A 23,889-nucleotide genomic window follows, 5' to 3' on the forward strand; every position below is an offset into this window, starting at 1 on the left:
TAAATTTCTTTGCTCTTTAGCCTTAAAGCTCCTTATCATCTTTGTTGCTCTTCTCTATACTCTTTCCTATTCTTCAGCATACTTTTTGTACTATGGCGACTACAACTAAATACAATATTCTAGGTTCAGTCTGATTAATACAGCATAGAACTATACCATCACTTCCCAAGATAGTGACATTATATCTCTATTTATGCGGTCCAAAACTGTGTTCGCTCTTTTGTCAGATTCATAGTTTGGGTTATGCTAATCTATCACGGATCTGTATTTTGTTGGATAGGTCTCAATGTTCAAGTCTATCATATTCCTTTGAACCTTGATACTGTCTTCTGAGACACTTTATACTATATTGTATACCTTATGTTCAAATAAAGTGACACTATAACGAAAGCCCCAAAATTGTTTGACATTAATATTTCTATTTTTCTTTCTTTCATTCAATTGTGTTTAATTCTTGGATATTGCTTGGTCAAGTCCCTGCAGTTTTGTTGATAAGCTTTTTCACAAGTGTTTTTGCCATTGCATTCTTAGGGCTGAGAGACAGTGATTGGCTCAAGGTTACCTAGCTAGTATGGGGCCCAAGGTGGCACTTTAATTCACAGCCTCTCAGTTTCTTCAATGCCTTAACCACTACACCAAACTGGCTCTCTTAGATATCTACCTCCATATATCACACAGACATATAAAATTATTATGTAAGTCCTCAGTTCCAGGTTTGACATGTTTATAGTGCAAGAGTATTTTTAATTATTGTAGTTTTATGCTACAAAAATTGCAATGATTAAACTGTATAAATATTAATGATGTCCCTTATCGGTAATGGTATGTTTTAGGGGATTTGTCCTTTGTCTTCTCACAATTAAAGCTGTCATTGGAATCTATATGATGTCTTGTTAAACTTTACCAACTAATCTATTATACATTTTATACCAATATTTTATTCAAGTTGAAAAATCAATATTCGACTGATGGGTGATTGTTATTTTTAATGTAATCAAAAGACATTAAAATATTTATCTCTAGAAACAAAAAAGGTACCTGTATCCAGGTGATGGAAAGCTATAATAAAGATATTGAAGTTGTAATACACAAAATAGCACTAAAATATCAACATCAACATCCACTCAGTTAAATTTCAGTTCAGCGTTAATGTTCTATATCTCATACGTAAGGAGAAAAATTACAAATTTCCCCACTCAGAGACCAAAATATTAAAAATATTACATGTCCAAGAAAGGAAACTAAGCTGTGAAGCAGGAAAACATTGTCTTCTCATAAAATTCTGTTCCAGATTATGATCCAAATACATATGAATTTGAACAACATTTTTAAAAGGAGATTCTTGATCCAGCAGAATGGGAAAGAGAGCATTTTTATCTTCCCTTATAGTCTCTACTTCCCACACTGTTGCAGAATTCCATGAAATCAAAATAAAATGGGAGTTGGAAACTCCTGGAAAAGAAGAAATAGAAGAAAAATTCATTGCAGAAGCCTCAAGTGGATCATAAAATATTTACAGCAATGAAGAGATATCAGTTTGGTTCTGACCCAAATATATATTGTGATATGGCATATAACTAGATAAGTCAGGCCAGCATGTACTAAACTGGTATAGCCAACTGGCAAATATAATACATTTTCTCATATGAAAGTTCATATTTCTACATATTATATTTCCCCGGGTCTCTCTTACAGGTATGTTGACACAGCTGTGGCTCTATATAGTACCACATTCTCGCTCCGAAGAATCAAGGCAGAAGAATTAAAAAAACCAAAATATTGTATTCTACTATAAACGACCTCTCTGATTAATTCCCTCTTTCTCAAATCAATATTGCCCTTGGCTACCCCATGACAATCCCTGTTAGAATAAGACGAAGATGAAAGATCGGAGGGAGGCAAGGAAAAAATTAAAAATGCAAATTATATTTGCACTGGAAGAAAAGTGATTAATAGTGACTATTTCTATCCTCTAGGAAGTAAAATATTCATTGTGGGCCACTTTTGTGGATTATTTAAATTTGTAGAGACTTTTTTCTAATATATTCTTAATGAACATAGAAAGACCTTACTACAAGTGAATTACATGAGCAATTTATGAACAGGCACTTTCTACTCCCATGAAAATCATGTTAATGGTTTAACACTACCACAGGAATAATAAACTCAAAATATGTGTATATGAATTAGTTCTAGGAAACAAACCTAGTACACAAATGTGGTTATAATATATTTCAAGTATGCAAGCAGAGCACAGTCCTAGACTTCTAATAAAATTTACTTCTTCCTATTGGTATTTTAGTTACTAGTTCAATGTGCTTGAAAATCTCTCGTTAATTTTACACAATGTTTCTCTGTTCTAAGGACACTGTAGCTTAAATCCTAGGATATAAAAAACAGATTTCTTAAAAGTGAATTCTGAATACACGAGGCTTCTGTATTCTGTAAAATGTCCAGTTTCTAAAGAAAAAAATAATTTGGACTAAACAGTTCTTACCATGTTGGAATAGTCATACATTTTCTTGCCAGTAACTCTAGTGCATAATGAGTTGCCTGAGCTGCACATTCTCCTAAGACAGTGCCCACACTGACTGCCAACTCCAGTTCATTTCCTCGAATCAGGTTTGTCATGGCAAGCTTGCTCAATTAAAAAAAAAAATCATTAAGCCTAACAAGGATTCATTGTGACTATCATATTAGCATTCATTTTCAAGCCCACATTTCAGGGTGACAAAACATGCATCACTGATTCTGATCCACACATTTTGACTAAATCTTTTCTTTATAGCCTAGCAACCTAAACAAACCATGAATAAACCATTTCAATGGGAGAGGTAGCTAGAGCCAAGTTACTGTCATTATCCGGACTTTCTAGAGTGAAGGAGGAACTTCTTTTATTTATCTGACCTTTATAAGATGAAAGGCAGCCAGAAAGACCAGACCAGCAGTAGTAGGGAAATTTTTTTTGGCTTCTTTCTCTTTAAGTTGGTTTCTCATCAGTCAAGACATGCACATTATAAAGAGCAGGTAAAATATCTATACATTATAATTTACTGCAAAATATATGCCATGAATCCATTACAGAATTCACAGTCCATTATTTATTATTTTGTTCTTATATTCATATAAGTATAGAAGGATGTAATACTTATTTTATTCCATATCTTATTGATATCTAGTCTCAGGGCTGTAACAAATAAATATGAATTACTGGTGAAGATCTGAACATCTCAGTTTTCATTAATGACCTTCAGGATTCAGGACACTCTGAGATTATCAACTGGGATGAAAGTAGGTACTGTTCTCCTAACAGCACTTTCTCCACTCAATGTTCCTTTATAAAGGTCTGCTGAGAAGTGTTCCGCATGATCTATTACAAAATTGTTACTTCATGAGTATCATCTTTCAGACCAGCTGCTTTTCAGATGAGAAACTTGGTTTGAAAAGGAGTTGGCTTGCACAAAGAAGTCAACATTTAGCAAATGTCTAGCCTTAATATTTATATCCACCACCTACACAACAAATATAATGAACATTTCTGAAGGAAGAAAAAGATGACCAGAGAGTGTCAAATCACAAAAGACATTTCAAGGGAAGGAATTATACTTTGTGTATACGGAGATATTTAGGGACAATATTAGTGCCAGTTCTAAAAATGGGTTTTAACCATAGCAGCCTTAACAAATCTTCTCATATGGGCCTTATAAAATCATCCTGTTCATCACTAAGAATAGCAATGGAAATAATATTATCACTAAAGAGCAGGCAATATTCCCAAACCATTCATAATTAAACATTTTATCTGTGTGCATGGCAGTTTCAGGAACAGTTTGTATATATGGATTCTCCAGGCACATTCATTTCCTGAAGTACATACATTTATGGCACCTCAGTGTCAGACTTAAACTTGAGAGTTGAAGTGTAAAAAAGGTATCTCTGAACTAGCATTATAGGGTTCACTGCTATTCCAGTGACTTCACTGGCTGCTACTGGTAGAAGTAATAACATTAATTGAAACTCTATAACTTCAGACACTTTCATGAAAAAAATAGCTGCCACAATAATTACATATGGTGCTGAATGTGTATTTCCTGTCACACACTACTTATTTGTTCCTTTTTGTTAGCTGTCAGACAATACTTTATAAATCCATTATACTGAACATATGCTGAGTTTCTGAAATATAGAAATATCCTAGCAAACCTCAATCTAGAAAGCATTATAAATAATTTATCGGCATGACAACCAGAAGCAGTCATTTCAAATTAATTGTATGTACAGCAAAATTGTGGATTCCCTGAATGAAATGTTCAACACCATAGATTTCCACACAGAATGCATTGGGCCACTTAAAAAAAAAAAAGACGTTTCTAACATAATGAATTGATCTGGAAACTTTTTAAAAAGCAAGAATATTTAACAGAAGTGGAAGGTTTTCATTTGTGAATTTTGGCATACCTTGAATGATTTTAAGAGTTAATACTTACTTGTTAATTATACATTAATGCATAGAATACTCAAATCGGATTTGAAATGTGCAGGTGTTTTTTAGGAAATACAAATTAGGAAATATTTTTCCCTTAAAGTAGGTATGAGGCAAAAAATACACGTAGATATTTCCAGCACACTTATATAATGGCCCACATAAAAGTATGTTACTGTGTTCATCACTGATATATATCATTCCTGAGTCTCTTGCCGCAAATCCTGACCCCTAGCTAGTTTTTGTTATTCCATCATGTAGTAATGTCAGAAGATTCACATGTAAAAAAACGATCCCATATTTTAAAACATGATGGGTAACTGCCAGCCTGACCATAGATCCATTTAGACTGTGTTTATGCAGAGTCATAATACTTCCTGAGGTTTTCAGACTAGCAACTTTCCCAATGCGATCTGAAGAGACTAAGGATTAAATCTATGATATTTATAAATAAATAAATTTCTGCAAAACAATAAATTCCAGAACCTTCTTATAATACTGATGATCAGTCTCACCAAATTCCTCATTGTTGATTGCTTTTAATGAGGTGGCAATCAACACCCATTAGGAAATGATTGCATTTTTAATTTTAAAAAAATGGATGTGAAACATTCATCTTCAGAATGTAAATCAAGCATCCTTAATTAGCTAACAACATCAAAAGTGGAGCGCACCAGGGCTTCCGGTCTGGCTTCTGCCGCCTCCAGACGGTCCTCTGAGACCGCCAGCCCCAATGCCTGTAAAGAGCCACCTTTACACCTGAAAGGCGGCTCGAAAAACTCCATTTCCTGAAGGAAATGTGAGTCAGAGCAGGCGAGGGCAGGTAGAGCCCTCTGCGAAGTCCCCAGAGTTTTTTTTTTACTCTTGGGGACGAGCAGGTTGTGGCTCCCTATTCCCGCTCGCTGCTGCTCCGGGCTTCGGGAGAACTCTGCCCTTTTGCAGAGCTAGGCGCTGGAACCGGACCAATCAACGAAACTAACAGATGGATTAATTAAAAAAGACAAGATTTGGACTTGGGACCCTAAATCGCAAGTATTCCTAATGATTTTACAAGCATTTTAGAGTGAAGGAAATTTTTTTTTAAAATGGCGACTGCTGAGGCTTGGGAAAAAGAAGAAAGCCGAAAGTGAAAGTCTTTCCGTAACTAGCTACAAAGTAGCGGAATAAACAGTGCTGGTTAGAATCTGGAAGAAAAATATCTATTTTAAGTTTCTTTTTTCTTGGAGATTTGTACTTGATCTTGTTTGGGGAAAAGTTTTCTTTCTTTAAAAAGAGTTTGTGTGGCAGGATGGCGTTAAAACTAATAAAGCCTGACAAACAAGCAGTGGGGGGGGGTGTTCCCCCATTTGCAATTATGTGAACAAGCTCTGAGCTTACAGACTCAGCAGAATGGCTTTAATTTAAAAGAATTTCTCCAGGAGGAAATGGCAAGATATCATGAGACTGTGAACCAGAAACTTGAAAAATTTAGGTAAGAAATTAAAGAAATGATACAATTAAAGTATGATAATTTGCAACGAAAGATTGTAACAGTGACTAATGCTTTTTCAGAAATTGTTATAAAGATGGATACAAATATCAAGTTATTAGAGTCTAAAATGGAGGAAGTTGATAATAAGATTTATACTTTGGACAATAAAATACAAATAATTGAAAATGATTTGATAAATATTCAAGACAATAGTTTAGAAGTAAAGTCTAAAAAGGAAGCTGGTCACGAGACTTACAATGCAGAAGATATAAAGCAAGGGATTGAAAAAGAAATTACAATGATGCAATACAGGCTCACGGAATTTGCGGTCAGAATGAGAGGGTTACAGGAAAATAATAGAGATGATTTAAGAAAAATATCTGCTCAAGTTCTGGCCGGGATTTTAAAGGTTCATCCTGAGGAGGTATCTTGTAAGATTGACAAGGCTTATAGAGTAAATTCTTGGATTGCAAAGCAAAGGCAATTGCCTAGAGATGTGGTGATTTATTTCACAGATAAAGAAATAAGAAATGATATTGTGCAAAAATCTTTTAATTCTACTCTACAACTGTATGGAAGAAAGATCTGGATATATAAAGAGTTGCCGCCTAAGATTCTAAAAGATAGAAAGAAATTTGGATTTTTGGTGACTAAGCTAAAGAAACAAAATATCTCATTCAGGTGGGACATTCCAGTTGGTATAATATTGAGATATCAAGGAGAAAGATATCAGCTAAATACTGTTGAAAAAGTGGAAGAATTTTACTACAAGGTTCTCCAAAAGCAAAACCAACAAGAGATAGAAACTCAAGATAAGCAAAAGGAGGTGGAAGTAATGGAAAAACAACAAGTTACAGAGGTTCTTGTAGATGAGCTGCTTCTGGATTCTCCTTTAGAGGTCTCAGCTGGACCATTTATAAATACAAGAGAGGCGGCTCTGGATTCTAAAGTGATGACTTACCAAGTTACAGACCAGCACGGAAATCAATCAGTTGATATAAAACTTACAGAACCAGAATGGAGATTTAAGCCACAAAAGCAAAACCAACAAGATCAAGTTATAGATCAGCATAAAAATCAAACAGTTGATATACAATTTATAGAAAGGAAATCAGGATGGAGATCTAACCCACAAAAAGTCAAGAAAAGAAGAAGCAGGTCACACAAAAACAAAAATTTTTAAACTAAACAACAGTGTAATGCCAGTTATTTAAGAGATGATTGAATACATGAAAAGATAGCTGAGGCAAAGTATTGGTTTATATTATCCTGAGGAGAGTGACAGACTTCTGCAGTGCTGTACTTTTGGGATGTGAAAAGGGCCTTAAACTGAAATGATTGGAACTATCTTTCTTTTTTTCCCCTCTTTTTGGATAAATATACTATGTTTATGCTGAGCTACAAGGCGAGAGAGCTATGGAATTGGGGCACGCAGATGATCTGGCTGTTACCCTATTACGGTGGTTGGAATTAATTATTTGGATAAAAGATACCTCTATAGACACTATATGGAATACAAATATAAAGTCACTCGGGTGGTTGTTGGTTTTTTTTTTTTTTTTTTGGAAGATATTTGCTATTGATGGGGGCAGATGGTAATTGAAGATACCGAACATACTGTTGGAATTAGGATGTGATGTTACCCTAACATGGGTGATGGAGTTAATAATCCAGCTGAAAGACATTACAGAAGATATTATATGGATTACAAGCTTAAAGTTTTTTTTGAGAGGATTTTATTTACATAAGGGAATATTTTTTAGTGGTGTGGGCAGAAGAATAAAGATATTACGAATTATTAAGTATGGTAGTTTTGTAGGAAAGTGGGTGGAGACAGGTTAGTTTATTGATTGCTTAGTTTAAGAAAAGGGATATTACGTTTAGATATGAACATATGTAAAAAATTTGAGTTAAGAGATATATCGATGGGAGTGAAGGAAATGGGTAGACTATGAATTGAATAAATGTCAAATTAGGATTTATTATATAGTTTTATAGCGGAAGGTTGCTTTGAAATGTTATATTAATATGCATAAAAGATTTGATTTAAGAGATATATGTATGGGGGGGTAGAATAAGGGTAGATTATGAGCAGAAATCGCTAAACTGGGAGATATAATAATATTATTATGTTAAATTAGGAGTTATTATATAATGTTATAGTAGAATGTCATTTTGAATTGTATAGTATAAGGGGGATATAATATTATTAGAAAGAAAGGGTCAGTATATGGGGATGGAGTAAGGGGATGGTAAAGTATTATATAATCTGTTATGAATTTGGGTTTTATTATGAAGAAGCCACAGGGGGAGGGGAGGGGGAGGGGGGGTTAGGGAGGAGGGGGGAAAAAAGGGGGGAAAATTTGTATTTGAAAAACTTTTTCAATAAAAAAAAAAAAGTGGAGCGCACCAGACTTCCAGTTGACATTGCGGCAATATCAGATACAGGGAATGGGTCTCTGCATTCCCTGTGCTGAGTTCTTCCTGTTTGTGGGCTCTGAGAGGAGCCAAAGCCGCCTTGTAGGGGTGGTGAAGCTAAGGAGGGATGCCCTGAGAGGTCACGGGAGAGATCACAACTCTCCTGCTGAACCCTGGGCTTTTTTCCCTCTATGCCATGGCGAGGAGAAGAGGCAGCCTAAAGATGGCTGTCACAAAGCTGGGACAGACGAATAACACCTAATAACTGTACTGGAGCGGAGTCGGTGAACAGTGTCTGGAACTGGGTGAGAAGAACTCTTTTTATTTAAAACTCATCCCCAAAAGAATATCCAGGAAAGGAGAGGCTCCCTGCTATTTATAAAAGCAGTGATTTAACATTTTGACATTTGAGAATTTCAAAATTGAAGGAAAAAGAATCAAAGGGAGAAAGGCAAAAACCTTTAAAAATACAGAAAATTGGATTTCTAAAATGGACAAGCGTTATTTTGGATAGACATTTTAAAATGCTGGAACTATTTACTTAAAAAACTAATATCATCTTTATATTTTGGATTATTACCATTAAAATTGGATAAAGCTGGTTAATATTGAAATTTGCTCTAAGAGTGCCACCTGCTGACAAAAGGAAGGCATAACACATCCCCAAAATCTTGGAAATACTTGGCTATTAGAGATTTAAACATGAGAATAAAAAAGACATTATTATTAAATTGACCTCGAATGCTACAACACAAGACTGAATTTATAGAGGGACTTATGAAGGTTCTGGAAAAATTCTTGGGACTATTCATAGAAACAGGTCAATCAGCTTTGAGATATAAAGATTCATGAATATTGAACTTTTTGAGAGGTGACTTTAGGTTTGAATATATGGTTTTTGGATTATTGGACAAAAGAGGGACAAAATAAAACTAAACAAGATGCTCCACCAGCCAGAAAGGAGTGGAATTTGGGGAGAAACGGTGTCGATAATTCAAAGTATTAAGGATACTTTGACAAGAAGCTACAAGGAGATTATGAATAAAATGCAGAGCATAGATGGAGAGCTGGAAAACATGATACAAAGGACAAGGAGTGACCAAGATGCCCAGGAAGAGGAGGAGCCAATTGAAAGAGTAGATGAAAAAACAGAACAGAAAAACCAATAAATAAAACAAGATGACAAGAAGGAGATAACCACAAAAACAACTGACTGCTGAAATAAGCCAAGGGGAGAGTATTTTAAGGAAATTAAAAAAGGAACTGGAATCAATATATTGAAATATTGAATAACTAAATAATGAAAGATTATAACTTATCATAAATATGTGTACTATTACCAGAATTATACAAGCTTGATGAATATTATTTTATTTGTACTAAAATGTAAGACACTCAGGTGCCACACTGTTCCCGCATTGATATGTTTGTAAAAAAAATAAAAAACTTGGGGGGAAAAAAGTGGAGCGCACCTTTCCTACAAAATGCCCCATATTTCAGTTTCTGCTCCCCTTGCTTCTGTCTGTGGTTTTACATACATCTGTTTGACAAGCACATGTTTATCTGACAATAGTATGATCCATGTGCGGTATCATGCAACAATGAAAAGCCTGTATGTAAACTAATCAGTGAGAGATATCTACCTTTAAAGTACTAATCCCCATAACAGTAACTTTGTGTTTATTCCTACAAAAGGTGACTTGGAAATAGCATCTACCAAGATGGGTTTAATCTTGTATATATATTTTTATATTACCCATGGGTCAGCATCCTGAATACCCTTGGGATGTAACAACAATTTAAAAGCAACAACATTATCTTATTAGCTAGAAAGTGTACAAATATTGAGAAAAGTAAGTACTTTTCTATTTCAACAACGAGAAAATCATTTACCTCAATATTCTCAACAGCTAAATGGCAACAAGCAGCCAGCACTGCACAGCCATCCTGAAAATACCACTCAGCGAGTTCTTTACTGACTTTATGTAGAAGACTATAGGAAAGAAATGTTTTTAATAATTACAGTCAAAAATAGCCAAAGATGTAACAAGTTTTTCCACTTTAAAATTTCCTAATCCACTGATTACTTTATCTCTCTCTGATTGCACCAACATTTAGCTTAAACTCTTTAACCAAATCAACAAAATTTCTCTGTCTAAATTCTATCAGTGGCACACAAGTATCCCCAATGTGGTAACTGTAAAAGATTTTAAATCAACTCAGATTCATTAAAAAAATGAACTACTTAAGTTCTTTTCAGCTCCAACCTGGAGGGATTTCATTTTATTTTTGGACTGATTAATTGACAAATAAAGTCTTAATCTGTCAGTCTACAAACATTTTTTAAAAGAGCTATTTTTACATTTTTAAAAAACTTTTAACCAAAACAAAAAATAAAGACAATTAGCATACAAAACACTGAAAATAGTTTTATAAACATTCTATTCAGACTGTATAAAGCAATATTTTGTTTTATTTTTTAACTGACCCATTATTCTACAACATTTTTTAATCTATGACCAAGATATAAATATATGAAAAATGCATTTTCTATTTTCTTATAAACTTACTCATTGTAATTTTCTATGCTATTCCCTTCAAAATGTTCTGATTCATCTGCTGCTGAACCCTGAAATGCTTTTATATTTCCTTCACATGCTGCCTGGAATCAATAAAATAGTATAAGCCAAAACTAATACATTATTCATTATCACTCTTAGTACCAGTCAAAGGTAGGGAGATACCAATTTACTTGTAAATTAGACTTCATATAACAGTGCTGAAAATATTACTACTGAAGTACTATCTACAAATCAATGATATTGTTAACCCAAATTCTCAGGTTTTGTTTTATAACCTACATAGAAGCTCAAATAAATGCTGGATATGGATGTTTGGCATTCTGAGATTTGCCCCAACCTATTAGCATTATTTCACTTGCCATATTTATAATGAAATAGCTAAAACTTGCACCACTCCACAGTGACAATAATACAGGATAGTTCTATCTATAATTAACTATCTATAATTAATCTGCAAAATTAACTTTTGCAAATCAGTTTTTACTTAGTTTTAATACCAAATATGTTCTGAATTAAATATTTTTATAAATATTATTTCAGTTGTGTTATATACTCAGTTTATTTTTCAATTATTTAGATAATTTATACAAATACAGTATTTTCTTATACAGTATGCTAGTTTTCCTATAAGAAAAGTGCCAGAATCTATAGATAAATAGTGTATCATTAAAGTTTTATTTTATGGTAAGATGTATAATATTTATTAGCCTATGATAAGCACATGAAATAGTACCTGTGCAACTAATAGAGCTTCTTTAAGTTGACCTTTTGAAATGAAAAATGTAACAAGCTTCTTCACATCACCAATAGCTATGCAGTATGGAATAACTTCATCATTTTCTTCCTGAATTAATTGGTCAGCTCTCCTAATCAAAATCAAAAGTAAATGACTTATTTTCATTTCAGTTATGTTTAATATTATATCTATTCATTTGCAGAACTTGAAGTTTTCATATAAATTGCTATAACTTTCCTGTCTCCTCAAATGTGTCCTATTCTTTTTCAAAACATGATTTAAAAACACAGAAATTCTAATTAAAAATTACCTTCACTAATGTTGTTTTAAAGATCATAGGCTTCTGAAAAACATTTTATGTGATCACTGCAAGTTGCTTTTTAATGACAAATCAGTGTTGTACCAAGATTAGATCAATTACTTTTTACTGTTTCAGTTGCAAGTCCAACACTTATAAGGAAATCCATAAATCATTGCTACCAAAAGGTAAGATGTATTTAATCCTTAAACACTTCACAGATTTGTCTACTTACCTTCTGAAATTATTTATGTTGGTAGAGGTCACCATATGTGTTATTCAGAAACGAAATTCTACATTTTAACTAGTAGCTGAATGAAAAGACTATTTCATATCTATTTTGAATCATTATCAGCTTCAGTAGATAATGTTGACATTGTAATGTTTTAAGTAGATACATTTATGTCTCACTTTCTCCAAATCATGCATTTTTTAAAAAATAAACTTCTATTACATCAGCTTAATTCTTTTCCTTAAATTAAAAAGTTCCAAACTTGACAATTTCTTCGTAGAGAACTCCTGCAATCTTTTTATCATTTAGGTCACCCTTTGTTTTTCTAACTGTACCCTTTTTTTTGAACAGTAAAAATTTTCTACTATAATCACACAAACATTTTTACAGTCATGTGAAAAAGTACTCAAAGTATGCCCTCTTTGAATTCTATGGTTTTACACATAAGGACACATTAAAAATCATCTGATTATTAGTTTTTAAAAATACAACCTCAGAAGAACAACCACACATGACTTATTATATACCATGTCATCATTTATTTTAGAAAACTGGAAAAGCCACTTGTGAAAAACTAATGGAAACTCCATACATTGTGAGAAGCTTCACATCATCAGCCTCCATATCTTGATACACATACAGCTTGAGGTCATCTTTGTAGAGGTGGCTGGTGGTAATTCCACTCTTGGATCTATATCTAGCCTTTGGGATTATCTGGTTGACAGTGTTCAAATATATGCAGAACAACATCAGGGGCAGTGTATCATCTTGGTATATGTCACGCTAGATGGCCACTTTTGGAAGCCATCTTGAGTTGAATTCCATTGCCTTCCTTAATTCCACAGAGTACTTGACAAAGGTCTTTAGTTTTCTGTTGACTTTGTATAATACCAAGCATACACAGATCCATGGGTGTGGCACTGAGCTAGGCTTTCTTGTGGTCAATCAAGGCTATACTCAGATTGATTTATATAGACCTTGAGTCTTGAAGAACTGTTCTATCAATGAACACCTGGTGTTTTGAGCCTCTTCTGAGCTCTGCTCATATTAGTTGCTTGTATGGTGCTGTCACTTGGCAACTATAATGCCTGCTTAGAATTTCCATGTTATGGGGAGGCAGGTTATTTGCTGGTAATTGGATGATCCTGTCTTTTGGGGGGATAGTGTCTTTCATGATCAGCATTGTTCTTCCTTGTGTTACCCATTATGGATGGGAGAGATTGCTGTTAGTAGCTGGTACATCTGTGGTGCTAGGTGTTCATGCGTTGCTATAGTTTCTTTAGCTAGCAGGTATGTCTCATCTCCAGGCTGGGTGCTTTCCACTTCTTCAGCTTCTTGATATACTGTTTGATGCCTCATCTTTAATGTAGGGGTGATAGTGTTGGTTACACCTCCAATTGTTCTTCTGGGTCTTTTTCAGCCAGGATATAATGTGTAGTTGCTCCATCAGAGGTTCTGAGAGCAGCTACCCCTTCACTGTATTGAAATGTTGTTAACAAACTGTTTCTCAGTTAGTATGGTTGTAGGTCTTAACCATCCATATTTCTTTCAAACATTTCATATATTCTTTCTTGTACCATCGTAGTAGCATTCATCAAAATACATATGTGTATGTTTATAGAGGGGGATGGAAAAAGTGAGAAATTACAATACGTAATTTCTAATTCTTAGTTAAAACTGATATATTTTCTCATGCAAAAGTATACATTTAACTGTGCAAAAGAACCCCTACCTTTAAGCATCACACTTTCAGCTGCAAAACTTGATAGTCAATGTAAACATGCAGTACGCTTTTTAAAAAAATCTTACCTTTGCATTAATTTTTTCCAGTATTTCATAGATACTCCTGGTGCAACTGATAGTGCTTTGTCCCACTGAAAGAATAAATTATGCCTAATATTACTTCTGCCACAGATTGTGTGTCTGTGTTTAACCCTGTTTTCCCCAAAATAAGACATCCCCTGATAATAAGCCCAATCGGGCTTTTGAACACATGGCCAAGCGCTTATTTCAGCGTTCAAAAAAATATAAGACAGGGTCTTATTTTCGGGAAAACATGGTAATATAAAAGTTGAAAATATTTGAACTGTCTCGGAATGTCCATATAGTATTTAGTGTCTCCGAATGATTGCCTGGCTAAGTCCCTGCAGCTTTCTTGGCAAGATTTCAGAAGTGGTTTGCCATTACCTCCTTCCTAGGGCCCAATCACCCAGCTTGGTTTGTGCCTAAAGCAGGACTACAATTCCCAGTTTGTAGCCTAATGCCTTAACAACTATACTAAATTGACAGTATTTGAGACAAGTCAAATAGCCAATATTTTTTTTTCTGGAAGCATCAAATAATTATATGCTTAAAGTATAATTGAATGGAATTAGTAACCATATAATAAAAGTAACCATATAATACATAGTCAGAGACAGATTTTACTCAAATATTTTTGGTTAAAAGTAATGCAAAAAATAGGACTTCCGGTTTGGCGTTGCGGCGAGACAGCCAGAGAAATACCGGGCTCTGATGAGCGCTGCGAAAACTCTGGCTGCTGAACCGCTGCCGATGGGTCTTCGGACCGGAACCGTTCTGCAGGGACGGGGAAGAAAGAGAGGCACCTCGGACGACCAAGAGGAACACGCAAGTTCCTCGGAGGTCTGAGGGAACTCTCTGTGAGTCGTCGGCAGGGGGGCGGCAGCCATGGCGGCTGCCATGAAGATGGGACAACCGGGCTAAGTATAGAGCTGTAGAGAAGAAAGAAACAGAACAGAGTCTTTTTGAAGTCAGGTGAGTGACAGCCAACTCAGGCTTGAATAGCAACAAGAGAAACATCTTACAACTATAAGACCCCTAATGTGTAATAGCGGCTAAGGAGCATGGGGGCAAAGAGGATTTTGAAATGTAATTTGGAAGAGACAAAAACCCAATTGAAAATTGATTTCTGAACAAACTAATTGAAACTTTAAACAATTAGATATGGTCAAAGGAGTGGAAAGAAATAAAGAGATCCTTTTTTTCTCTTTCTTTTTTAAATTGCAAGAAAAATAAAAAGAATGGATAATAAGCTTTAAGAAGAAAAAAGGGATGTATAAATAAAAGGGGGAAAAGAAAAAAAGAAGTGAGAAGAGCTATTTAAATTTGGACTGGACTTTAAATATGATTTGATATTTTTAAATTGAAAAAGAAAAAAGAGAAGTCAAATAAGATCATGATGTAATGGAAACAAAATGGATACTTATTAAACAATTGGAAATTGTGGATTGCAGAGAGACACCATCTAGAGTAAAAAGGAACATTGCAACTTGGTTCTTTGTTTTGGAAAATTGTGAACTTCACAGATAATAATCGTGAGAACTTGTGGAAGAGGATTTTCATGTCTACAAGAGGCTTGACTTTTGGAGGAATAAAAAAAGAAATAGCAGGGAATACAATGGAACTTTTATAATTGGAGCGATTATTTGACTTGGAGAATGGAAATAAAAAAAAGCTATAATGTTACAGTTGCAGAGACTAAACTGATTTTGAACTTGATAACAGCAGCAAGATTGTTGGTAGCACAACATTGGAAGAAGGACTTTTTGCCTACTATTGATGACTGGATATTGAAAGTAACTAATTTAGCTGAAATGGCTAAAATTTCAGCATATTTGAAGGATCACACACAAGAAAGGTATATACAGGACTGGAGAAGATGGATTGATTATATACAAAATAAGTATCAGACCAAAAAATACCAAATAGCTTATGAATGATTTCTTTTATTTGTATAAGCACTATATAAGTGATATTAGAAGTTTTATGTCTAAGAAGCAGGATTTTATACATGGGGGGGTTAAGAATTTTTTTTTAGGGGGTATTAGTTTAATGATTGGTTAAGCAATTTAGTTTATTGTTAAAAGTCAACAGAAATACCTTGTGTTCTGCTCTGGGAAGTCAGGGAGGGTGAGGGGGGGTTGGGTGGGAGGGTTGTGGGGAAATTGTGTTTAAAACTTTTTCAATAAAAAAAAAGCTATAATGTTATACAGAGGACAAAATTCGAGGATTTAAAAATTGAAATGGAGTATACACGTGTGGACAAGAAAATGAAGATGGAGAAATAAGACATAGAAGTGGAAAATAAAGAAAATAAAGATATTGTGATTAAATATGAACAAATACTTGAACATGTGAATAGTAATAATAAAAAGGAGGCCTCTAGAGATTATATTGAGATTAACAATAACACAATTATGATTATACTGAGATTAATAATGATATAATGATGATTATATGGAGATTAATACTGAATGATAAAAGAATAAAAGGTTGGAAAATATTAAGAAATTGAAAGAAGTCCGGGACCTGGATTTATAAAATGACTATATTGAGATTAACAAATATGAGAAGAATTATGCTACAGATATTTAGAAATGAAAAGGGGTTGAAGCTAAAATATATGGAAAATAGGTTACATTAAAAGAAATATAGCAATGGATATAATGAACCAATTTTTTATTAAGATGTTAAAAGATACTACTTTAGGAAATCGATGGTTATAATAACTGGGATATTGTTTAAATACCTATAACAATTGTTATAATTTGAATATTTTTAATAATATATCTACAAAAGTAAAATATGATTATGCTGGGAGTAACAGTGAGGAAAATAAAGATAATTATACTGGGATTAACAGTAATTAAAATGATTACACTGGGATTAACAGTGAGAAAAATAAAGATGATTACACTGGAGTTAACAGTGGAATAAAGATGTATTTTGTACATTGGGATTAACAGTGGAAGGATAAAAGAAAAGGTTAAATTAGAAAATTGATAGCTATAATAATTGGGATATTTTTTAAATATGTATAACAATTGTGATAACTTGAACATTTATTACCTAAGTGAAAAAGAAAACAATATATGATCATGATTTATAAACAAAAATTATTTAATTAGTGTTATATAAATGGTATGGTTTGATAGATACAATTTAAGATAATTGGGAAATTGTATTAAAGAGCATTATTTGAACTAAGAACTATGTTTAAATGCTAAATTGCTATATTTTTAAAATTAAAAAGATAAGATTTAAATTTGATAAAGTAATAATGGAATAAAGATTTAATTATAATGAAATATAAATATGTTTGAATTGTATTGTTAATAGTGAGGATTTAGGGTAAGAATTGTTGTATTATGAGTTATTAATTGAATTAAGAATTAAGGTGGGTTAATAGAAGGGTAATTGTTTTGATTAAGTAAATGTGTTAATTTTTTTAAGATAGTATTAGTTGAATATGTGATTTAAGATTTAGAAATAAGTGCTATGGCAAAATAGAATAGATAAAATTTTGTTAAAGATTTTGTTAAAAATTGAACAAAGTGATGACCGGATCAAAGCTCTGTTCCGAAAGGATGTAATTTGTATGTTTGGAAAAAATAAAATTTTGCAAAAAAAAAAAAAAGTAATGCAAAAAATAGAAACAAAAGACCACTTATATATATAAAAAAATAATTGACAGGTTGCCCACCCTTCACTTATTTTAAACTCTTACTCAGACTATTTGCAATGTCTTTTGCTCTCCTTTCCCCAATATTTTCTTTTAAAGTGATTTACATTATTAGTATTAATATAATATATTTATGTACTGTAAAATTGTTCAGGTGTTTACCTCTCCAAGCTCCACCATAAGTTCACAGTATCTCTGAATTTGACCTAGTCTCAGATGTATCTCTGCTGCTTCTTTTAGCCTTTTTTCCTTGCTAGGTACACCAATGCCTCCTCCAAATTTAGACATCTTTACTGTTGTAAGTTCTTGTGCTTTGGACTAAAAGGATAAAACCAAAATAAATTGTTTCTAAGACACGTGCAAAATGTTGCAGGCATGAACTGTTTTGAACATTTAAATATTTCAAAAGGCCATGCCTAAACACATCTACTTTGGTTTGTATACATAACAAAATGAAGCTGTTTTGTTCAGGGAACAGTTACAAATATGGGTAGTATAGTAGTAATTCAGGGGAAGAAATGTAGGAAAAAGTAGTTTTGGTGGATGAGAGCAGACAGGAAAAACAAGGTGCTGGGAAAATTAGGTGGGTAGATGCTGGAAGAGGAAACCATTGGAGAGAGTCTTGCCCTTTCATTCTTAACCTATCTACCCTGAAAAATCACTCCAGTATCTTTCTAGATTTGATCTAATATGGGAGACAACCAAAAATATTTGTAGGGTTTTTTTAATCAAAGAAACAGTTCAGTAGAACTTCATATTTTTTCCTAAGTTAGAAAGAAACTGTATTTTCCATTTCATGCCTAGCTGTTTTCTTAATATATGACCAATTGTCATATAGTTAGGTTTTCCCTATCTCTAGAATGGCTCATATTTAACATAATTGTTCCCATCACATACAGTAGTTAATACTCCTATGATTATGTGAAAGATGGAAAAGAGATAATGAATGCTTGATATAAATGGGTACCCAAACAAATCTGCTTCTATTTGTGACTCAAAGGAATCTTATTTTTGTTCCTCTAAGCAAAATCCTTTTTGGTAGAACATTTAGTTACACAAAGGCAGTTGTCTGGAAGATAATATATGTGCCTTATGACCAGTGGCTCCTATTGTATATTGGTAGAGTTATTATATATTTTGACATTTGTACACTAAAGATTTGATTATCATCTGTAACTCCCATGCTTAATCTAATAAAGAAAAACATAAGCTAAACTAAATATAGCCTTAAAAACATTTAGCTCTATAATCTCTGCCATTCAATGGCTCAAGCGCAGGAACAGATATATAAAAAGTGAGAGAAATTAATATCCAAGAGTGGGTTTCAAATGTTTCTTCCATCCATACTGTTTTAGATAATTTTGTTATAAATATTTTTTTTCAAAATTTTTTGTATGACATTTTTAGTAACTATGAGGCTTCTTCCCATCAAGCTATAACTGTCTGTAATTGGTGTTGCATTCTGGGTCCCCACAGTACCAATGAAGTTGTCAATTAAACTTCTGCCCAGTTTAATTGAAAAGACAGTTTTCAACATTTTGTCTAGAGATGTGGGGGTAGACAATCTCCAATTAGCAAGAGTTCCCAGTCCTTGGATTACTCCCCACAGGACTGAAGCCAAAGTACTCTAATCCCCAAAATGCATCACTCTAATTTGTAATGAGTGATCAAAGGAAGGACTTTGCCATTTTTGCTGTTTTGTTCTCCTTTGCTATCAAAGAAAATAATGAGAGGAAATAATCGGAAATAGGAGGAAATAAGGACAAGCTGAAATACCACTTTTTTTTTTTTACTCAGTGAGATTCCACTTATTACCTTGCCTTTTATCCCAACACACAGAAGGAAGGAGGCTCATATGGCAATTCAAATTCATTTTTGCAGGTCTGTGAGAAAAACTATGGCTACATAGACATGCACTGCAAAACCAAAAAGGATACAAAGATATTCAGTCTGAATACTTAACTTACCATTCTAAATTTAACCAAATGTTTCATATGCATAATTCCTTTGCAATAGTTCTGTGGGAGCAAACTATCATCTTGACCCTTTATTACTGCAACCAGATCCCATAAGTTTTTACTGCCTCCTCGGGGCTAGAATTATTTAAAAAAAAGGAAAATATTGTTTATGCCATACCATATTAGAATACAGTCTGCAATTAATGTCTTTTGCAAGATGCTCTCAGGAAAGTATTATATTTACTGATTCATGGTATTTAGAGAGGCTCCATAGGTTGCTCTTTATTTCTAAGTGTCTGTGAACTTTTGCTATTTCTGTCACTATAAAATTTTATTATTTTAGGTTGGAACTGATTTTTCTGTGCATGCTAGTAATATAAGAACTAGCTGCTCAGTAAAAGTCATATAGTTAAGATATGATTTCAATAAATAAATTATATAATTGCAAAATATTCATTGGCATTTTACTTTGATTTATGAAATTTGCATAATATAGGTTTTGGATTATTTATGTAGTTTATTCTAGCCTAAAATCATAATAACGTCTTTATATAGTTCAAATTTCCCTCTCTAATTTTCAGCTATGTCTAGACTAGATAGATAGCAAATAACAAAGAAAACTGCAGATTATTTACCTAATTTAAACAAGGGCTTCTATATTACATATAAAGAGTTTAATCGTTTAGAATGATTCAAATCTGCAGCATTTAATTTCCACTTAAATCAATCTATCTATGTTCTGACTACACCAATTGATTTCAGTGAACTTAAATTCAATATTAATACAGTAAATAGAGACTATTAATGGAAATTTTATATTGCATATATACATTTTAAAAAATTAATACTTACTGATAAACATTCTGAAAACCATCTTAGCTTTCTTCCTCGAGCATTACTGTTTAGCTTCTCTATTTCTTGTTTAATATCCCTAGATGCTTTCCCACATAACAAAGGAGGAGCACCTATTTCAACCGCATGATCTATTAAAAATCAATAATTTTTGAAAAGAGACTTGAACATAATATAAATATATATTTTACCTCATAGATTAAGACAACTATACATGCCAAACTCATGTAGGACCTGAAGAAAATACAGTGGTACCTTGGTATTCAACTGCTTTGAAATTCATTGAATTTGGAACTCAATACATTTTGATGTGAAAATGTTGTCCTGGTATTCAACATTTGTTTAGTACTCAATGCACACACTAGAATTTGTCGGTGTTGGCTACCTTGCAACTCACTACATTATTCCTTATGGGAAAAATTTGTTTGGTACTCATCATTTTTGGTACTCATCGCGCTTTCCAGAACCAATTAACGATGAGTACCAAGATACCACTATAAATGTATTAGAGATATTCCACAGCCTTTCACAAAAACCATAAGAAAATATGTGGAAATATGACAATTTTGTAGATAATCTGCTCGTGTGCTATCATTTTACCCACCAATGTTTCCAATTATCTCATCCCATGATCTGTCTGCCAAGATGCATAATTGGAGAGGATTTATCAGAGGTGTTAAAGACCAAAGTCTCACAGTTGAGTCTCGGGAACAAGAGGCCATAGTGAAGGGGCAGCTGGGATGACAAGTTAATCCTAAAGAAAAGGAATTAAGGAATTTCAATGCAATATTTTAAAATAATAGGATTTTCAAAAGGAATATAAAATGTACAAAACATAAAATCAAACATGTTACCATAAACATCTGCACCATGATCATACACAGTGTCCAGGCATGTACCATCTCTTGTGTCCCATACTTTGATTGTATAATCCCAACTGCCTGATATCAATAGATAAGGTATTTCTGTATTCCACAACAATCCTCGTACTGGTGCTGTATGCCCACTAAGAATATTTATACAAGCATCTTGTGTGTAATCCCATATCCGAACAGTGCTATAAAAAAAAGATGGTATTTTATTGCAATATTTTGATTATCTCCAGATAAAACCACAAACCTAGTTGTGGTGCATGGAAGAATCTTGATGAGAATTTGTCGCAGCACCCTGTTTCCTGAGTTTTATCTTACTATAAATTAAGGGACATGATCTTAGTTTTTCAATTTAGTGAAAAACTAAGACCTGATGTTCCAAAGTAATGATTTTTCATAGTCACGGGAATTGCCAAATCTACACTGGTATTTGAAAATAATGTTTGTTTTTTTTAAAGAACTTGTGATAATATTCATTCTGTCACAGATGACATGGAGTAGTTTATATTTAATCTTATAATTACTCACATATATATGAATCACCACTTCACAATTTTATGTGAAGCATTTCTCCACTTTATAGTATCCACCCCCTTTACTTTTCTCCCCTGGAGGGGAAAGAAACATGGTTTTCTTTGCTGCTTTTTCCTACTGCCATGCTATACTTATTTATTCAGTCCTACTGATTTTAAGTGAGACCTATGTCTAGTAAATGTATGTAGAAATGTGGCTGAAATCTTCTAAAGCCTGCTTTAAGATTATGGAACAGATACCATATTTAGAACTCAAAACAAATGCAATAAAGATTGGGATATTCCACAAAAGGACAGGTGATTATATAAGACCAGTGTTCTGACTTGGCTGATGAATGTGATATAGAACTACATAATAATAACAGAACTATCTATTACAGAACTGCATTGTTCAAGATAAAAGTAACCATTAAATACCATTAATGCAGATTGTACTATGGGCTACATGCAATCCTTATCTGCCCGATTTGTCTACTCTTCTTCTGGCAGTTCACCCAGTTCATAATGCAATACTTTTCTAACATTTCCCCAGCCTTCATTTTGACATAATTAGAGGCAAACTGCCAGTTTCTTGTAGCCTTGAAAGATGCTGAATGAAAGCATTCAGCTGATAACATCCATCTTCCCACTGACTTGTATCATACTGCACCAAATTGCAATTGGCTGCGTCACCATAGAATGTAAGTTGTTAGGATAGGCAGCATACTATGAAATGTAAATAAATAAACAATGGTCTTTCAGAACAGTTTAGTATTTTATGAATACTCCATCCTTTACTAAATCTAAAGTAACTATTTCACTAACTTCAATAATTATAGACAAAAATCTATTTCTATTTAGTGACATAAATTTAAAGGAAATATACCAGTACTTACCCATCATCAGAACCACTGCAAAGTATTCCTTCCCTAAGGGGAGACCATCTTACATGAAATACTTTTGCTGTGTGCCCACTGAATACTTTCAGTGGCTGATCAGAACTTGTTGCTAGATAATAAACACGGACATTTTTATCTTCACATCCAGTTGCTATCATATCTCTATAAGAAAAATCACAGCCATCAATTATCATATTTGAATTTCACCTTCTAAAATTGCTGAGATCAAGGTTACTAAGTATTAGCAACAGATATGAAAGGAGATGTGGGAATTACTTTACTACAGAAAATAGAAACGGGATATTTTGCTTATTCACAGCATGAATTGTTACAAATTATTATTTGGATATTTAAAAATAAAGGAGCCTATATTAAGGGGAATAAAATAACAATAATAACAATACAGAAATTCAACTTTATTTTTTATTTATTCATTTTATTTACCACACTTACAGGGTCATAAATAGGGAGATTTGTTTGTATGCCACTCAACTCCCAATAACTCTGGGTGGCTCACAAGTTAAAGCATTTAAAAAAATAAAAGAAAAAAAAGATGACCAAATTGAAGAGGAACTGCATTTATCTCATAGTAATCATTTCTGACATTTTGATATTTTTTTCTTAGAATGGTATACCAGTGTGGAAATAATTTTAAATGGCCTTTGTCCAATTGCCTTTGTATAATTATTTTCTGGGACTATAAGTGCTTTAAAATGTTTTAGAAGTGCTTTGGGATGCATGGGTACACAACTGCCGTATCCGATTAAAGTTGCCAGATCTTTTTTTCAGGTTTCCATGCAACCCTGAAAAAAGTTAAACTATTTTAATGAGTGCCTTAAAGACATGGCAATTATAATTAACTGACTCATTATAGGAATTGTGATTTTTTTTAGATATGTAGAAAAGCCCCAAAAACAAATGCAAGTATTTTAAAAACATACTGCACTGTTTATTCCAAAGTACCTCCTCAAAACATTTTGGAAACATAGAAGTCCTAATATTTCCAATAAATCTTTCAGTAAATGTTTTGCTTAGAGTGATCTTCTGAACTTCCAGCACAATACAGACACTTGAGGCTATTCAACTATATAGAG

At 33.2% G+C, this 23,889-nt stretch overlaps 1 protein-coding gene across 10 annotated transcripts in view; it reads right to left on the reverse strand.

Moving 5' to 3' along the window:
- The window catches only part of WDR17 (WD repeat domain 17), a 72,669-nt gene that overhangs the window by 10,448 nt on the left and 38,332 nt on the right, over positions 1-23,889 (reverse strand). For 8 of the 10 annotated variants that reach the window (XR_015729138.1, XR_015729135.1, XR_015729139.1 and 5 more), the window contains exons 12-23: positions 22,793-22,957; positions 21,367-21,569; positions 21,117-21,266; positions 20,513-20,643; positions 19,670-19,795; positions 17,865-18,020; positions 14,030-14,094; positions 11,688-11,820; positions 10,943-11,034; positions 10,266-10,365; positions 2,498-2,637; positions 1,039-1,059 (exon numbers count right to left, since the gene is read on the reverse strand). Coding sequence is in view for 5 of the 10 variants with exons in the window: in XM_034401304.2 (XP_034257195.1) it covers positions 1,039-1,059; positions 2,498-2,637; positions 10,266-10,365; positions 10,943-11,034; positions 11,688-11,820; positions 14,030-14,094; positions 17,865-18,020; positions 19,670-19,795; positions 20,513-20,643; positions 21,117-21,266; positions 21,367-21,569; positions 22,793-22,957 (1,482 nt within the window). In the remaining 5 variants the exon portion in view is untranslated. The remainder of the gene's footprint in view (positions 1-1,038; positions 1,060-2,497; positions 2,638-10,265; positions 10,366-10,942; positions 11,035-11,687; positions 11,821-14,029; positions 14,095-17,864; positions 18,021-19,669; positions 19,796-20,512; positions 20,644-21,116; positions 21,267-21,366; positions 21,570-22,792; positions 22,958-23,889) is intronic. The other 2 variants (XR_015729137.1, XM_087874845.1) reach the window with 1 other exon arrangement.

Source organism: Pantherophis guttatus, chromosome 8 (assembly GCF_059756535.1).
Source record: "Pantherophis guttatus breed Tessera chromosome 8, ASM5975653v1, whole genome shotgun sequence".
NCBI classification, from domain to species: Eukaryota; Metazoa; Chordata; class Lepidosauria; order Squamata; family Colubridae; genus Pantherophis; species Pantherophis guttatus.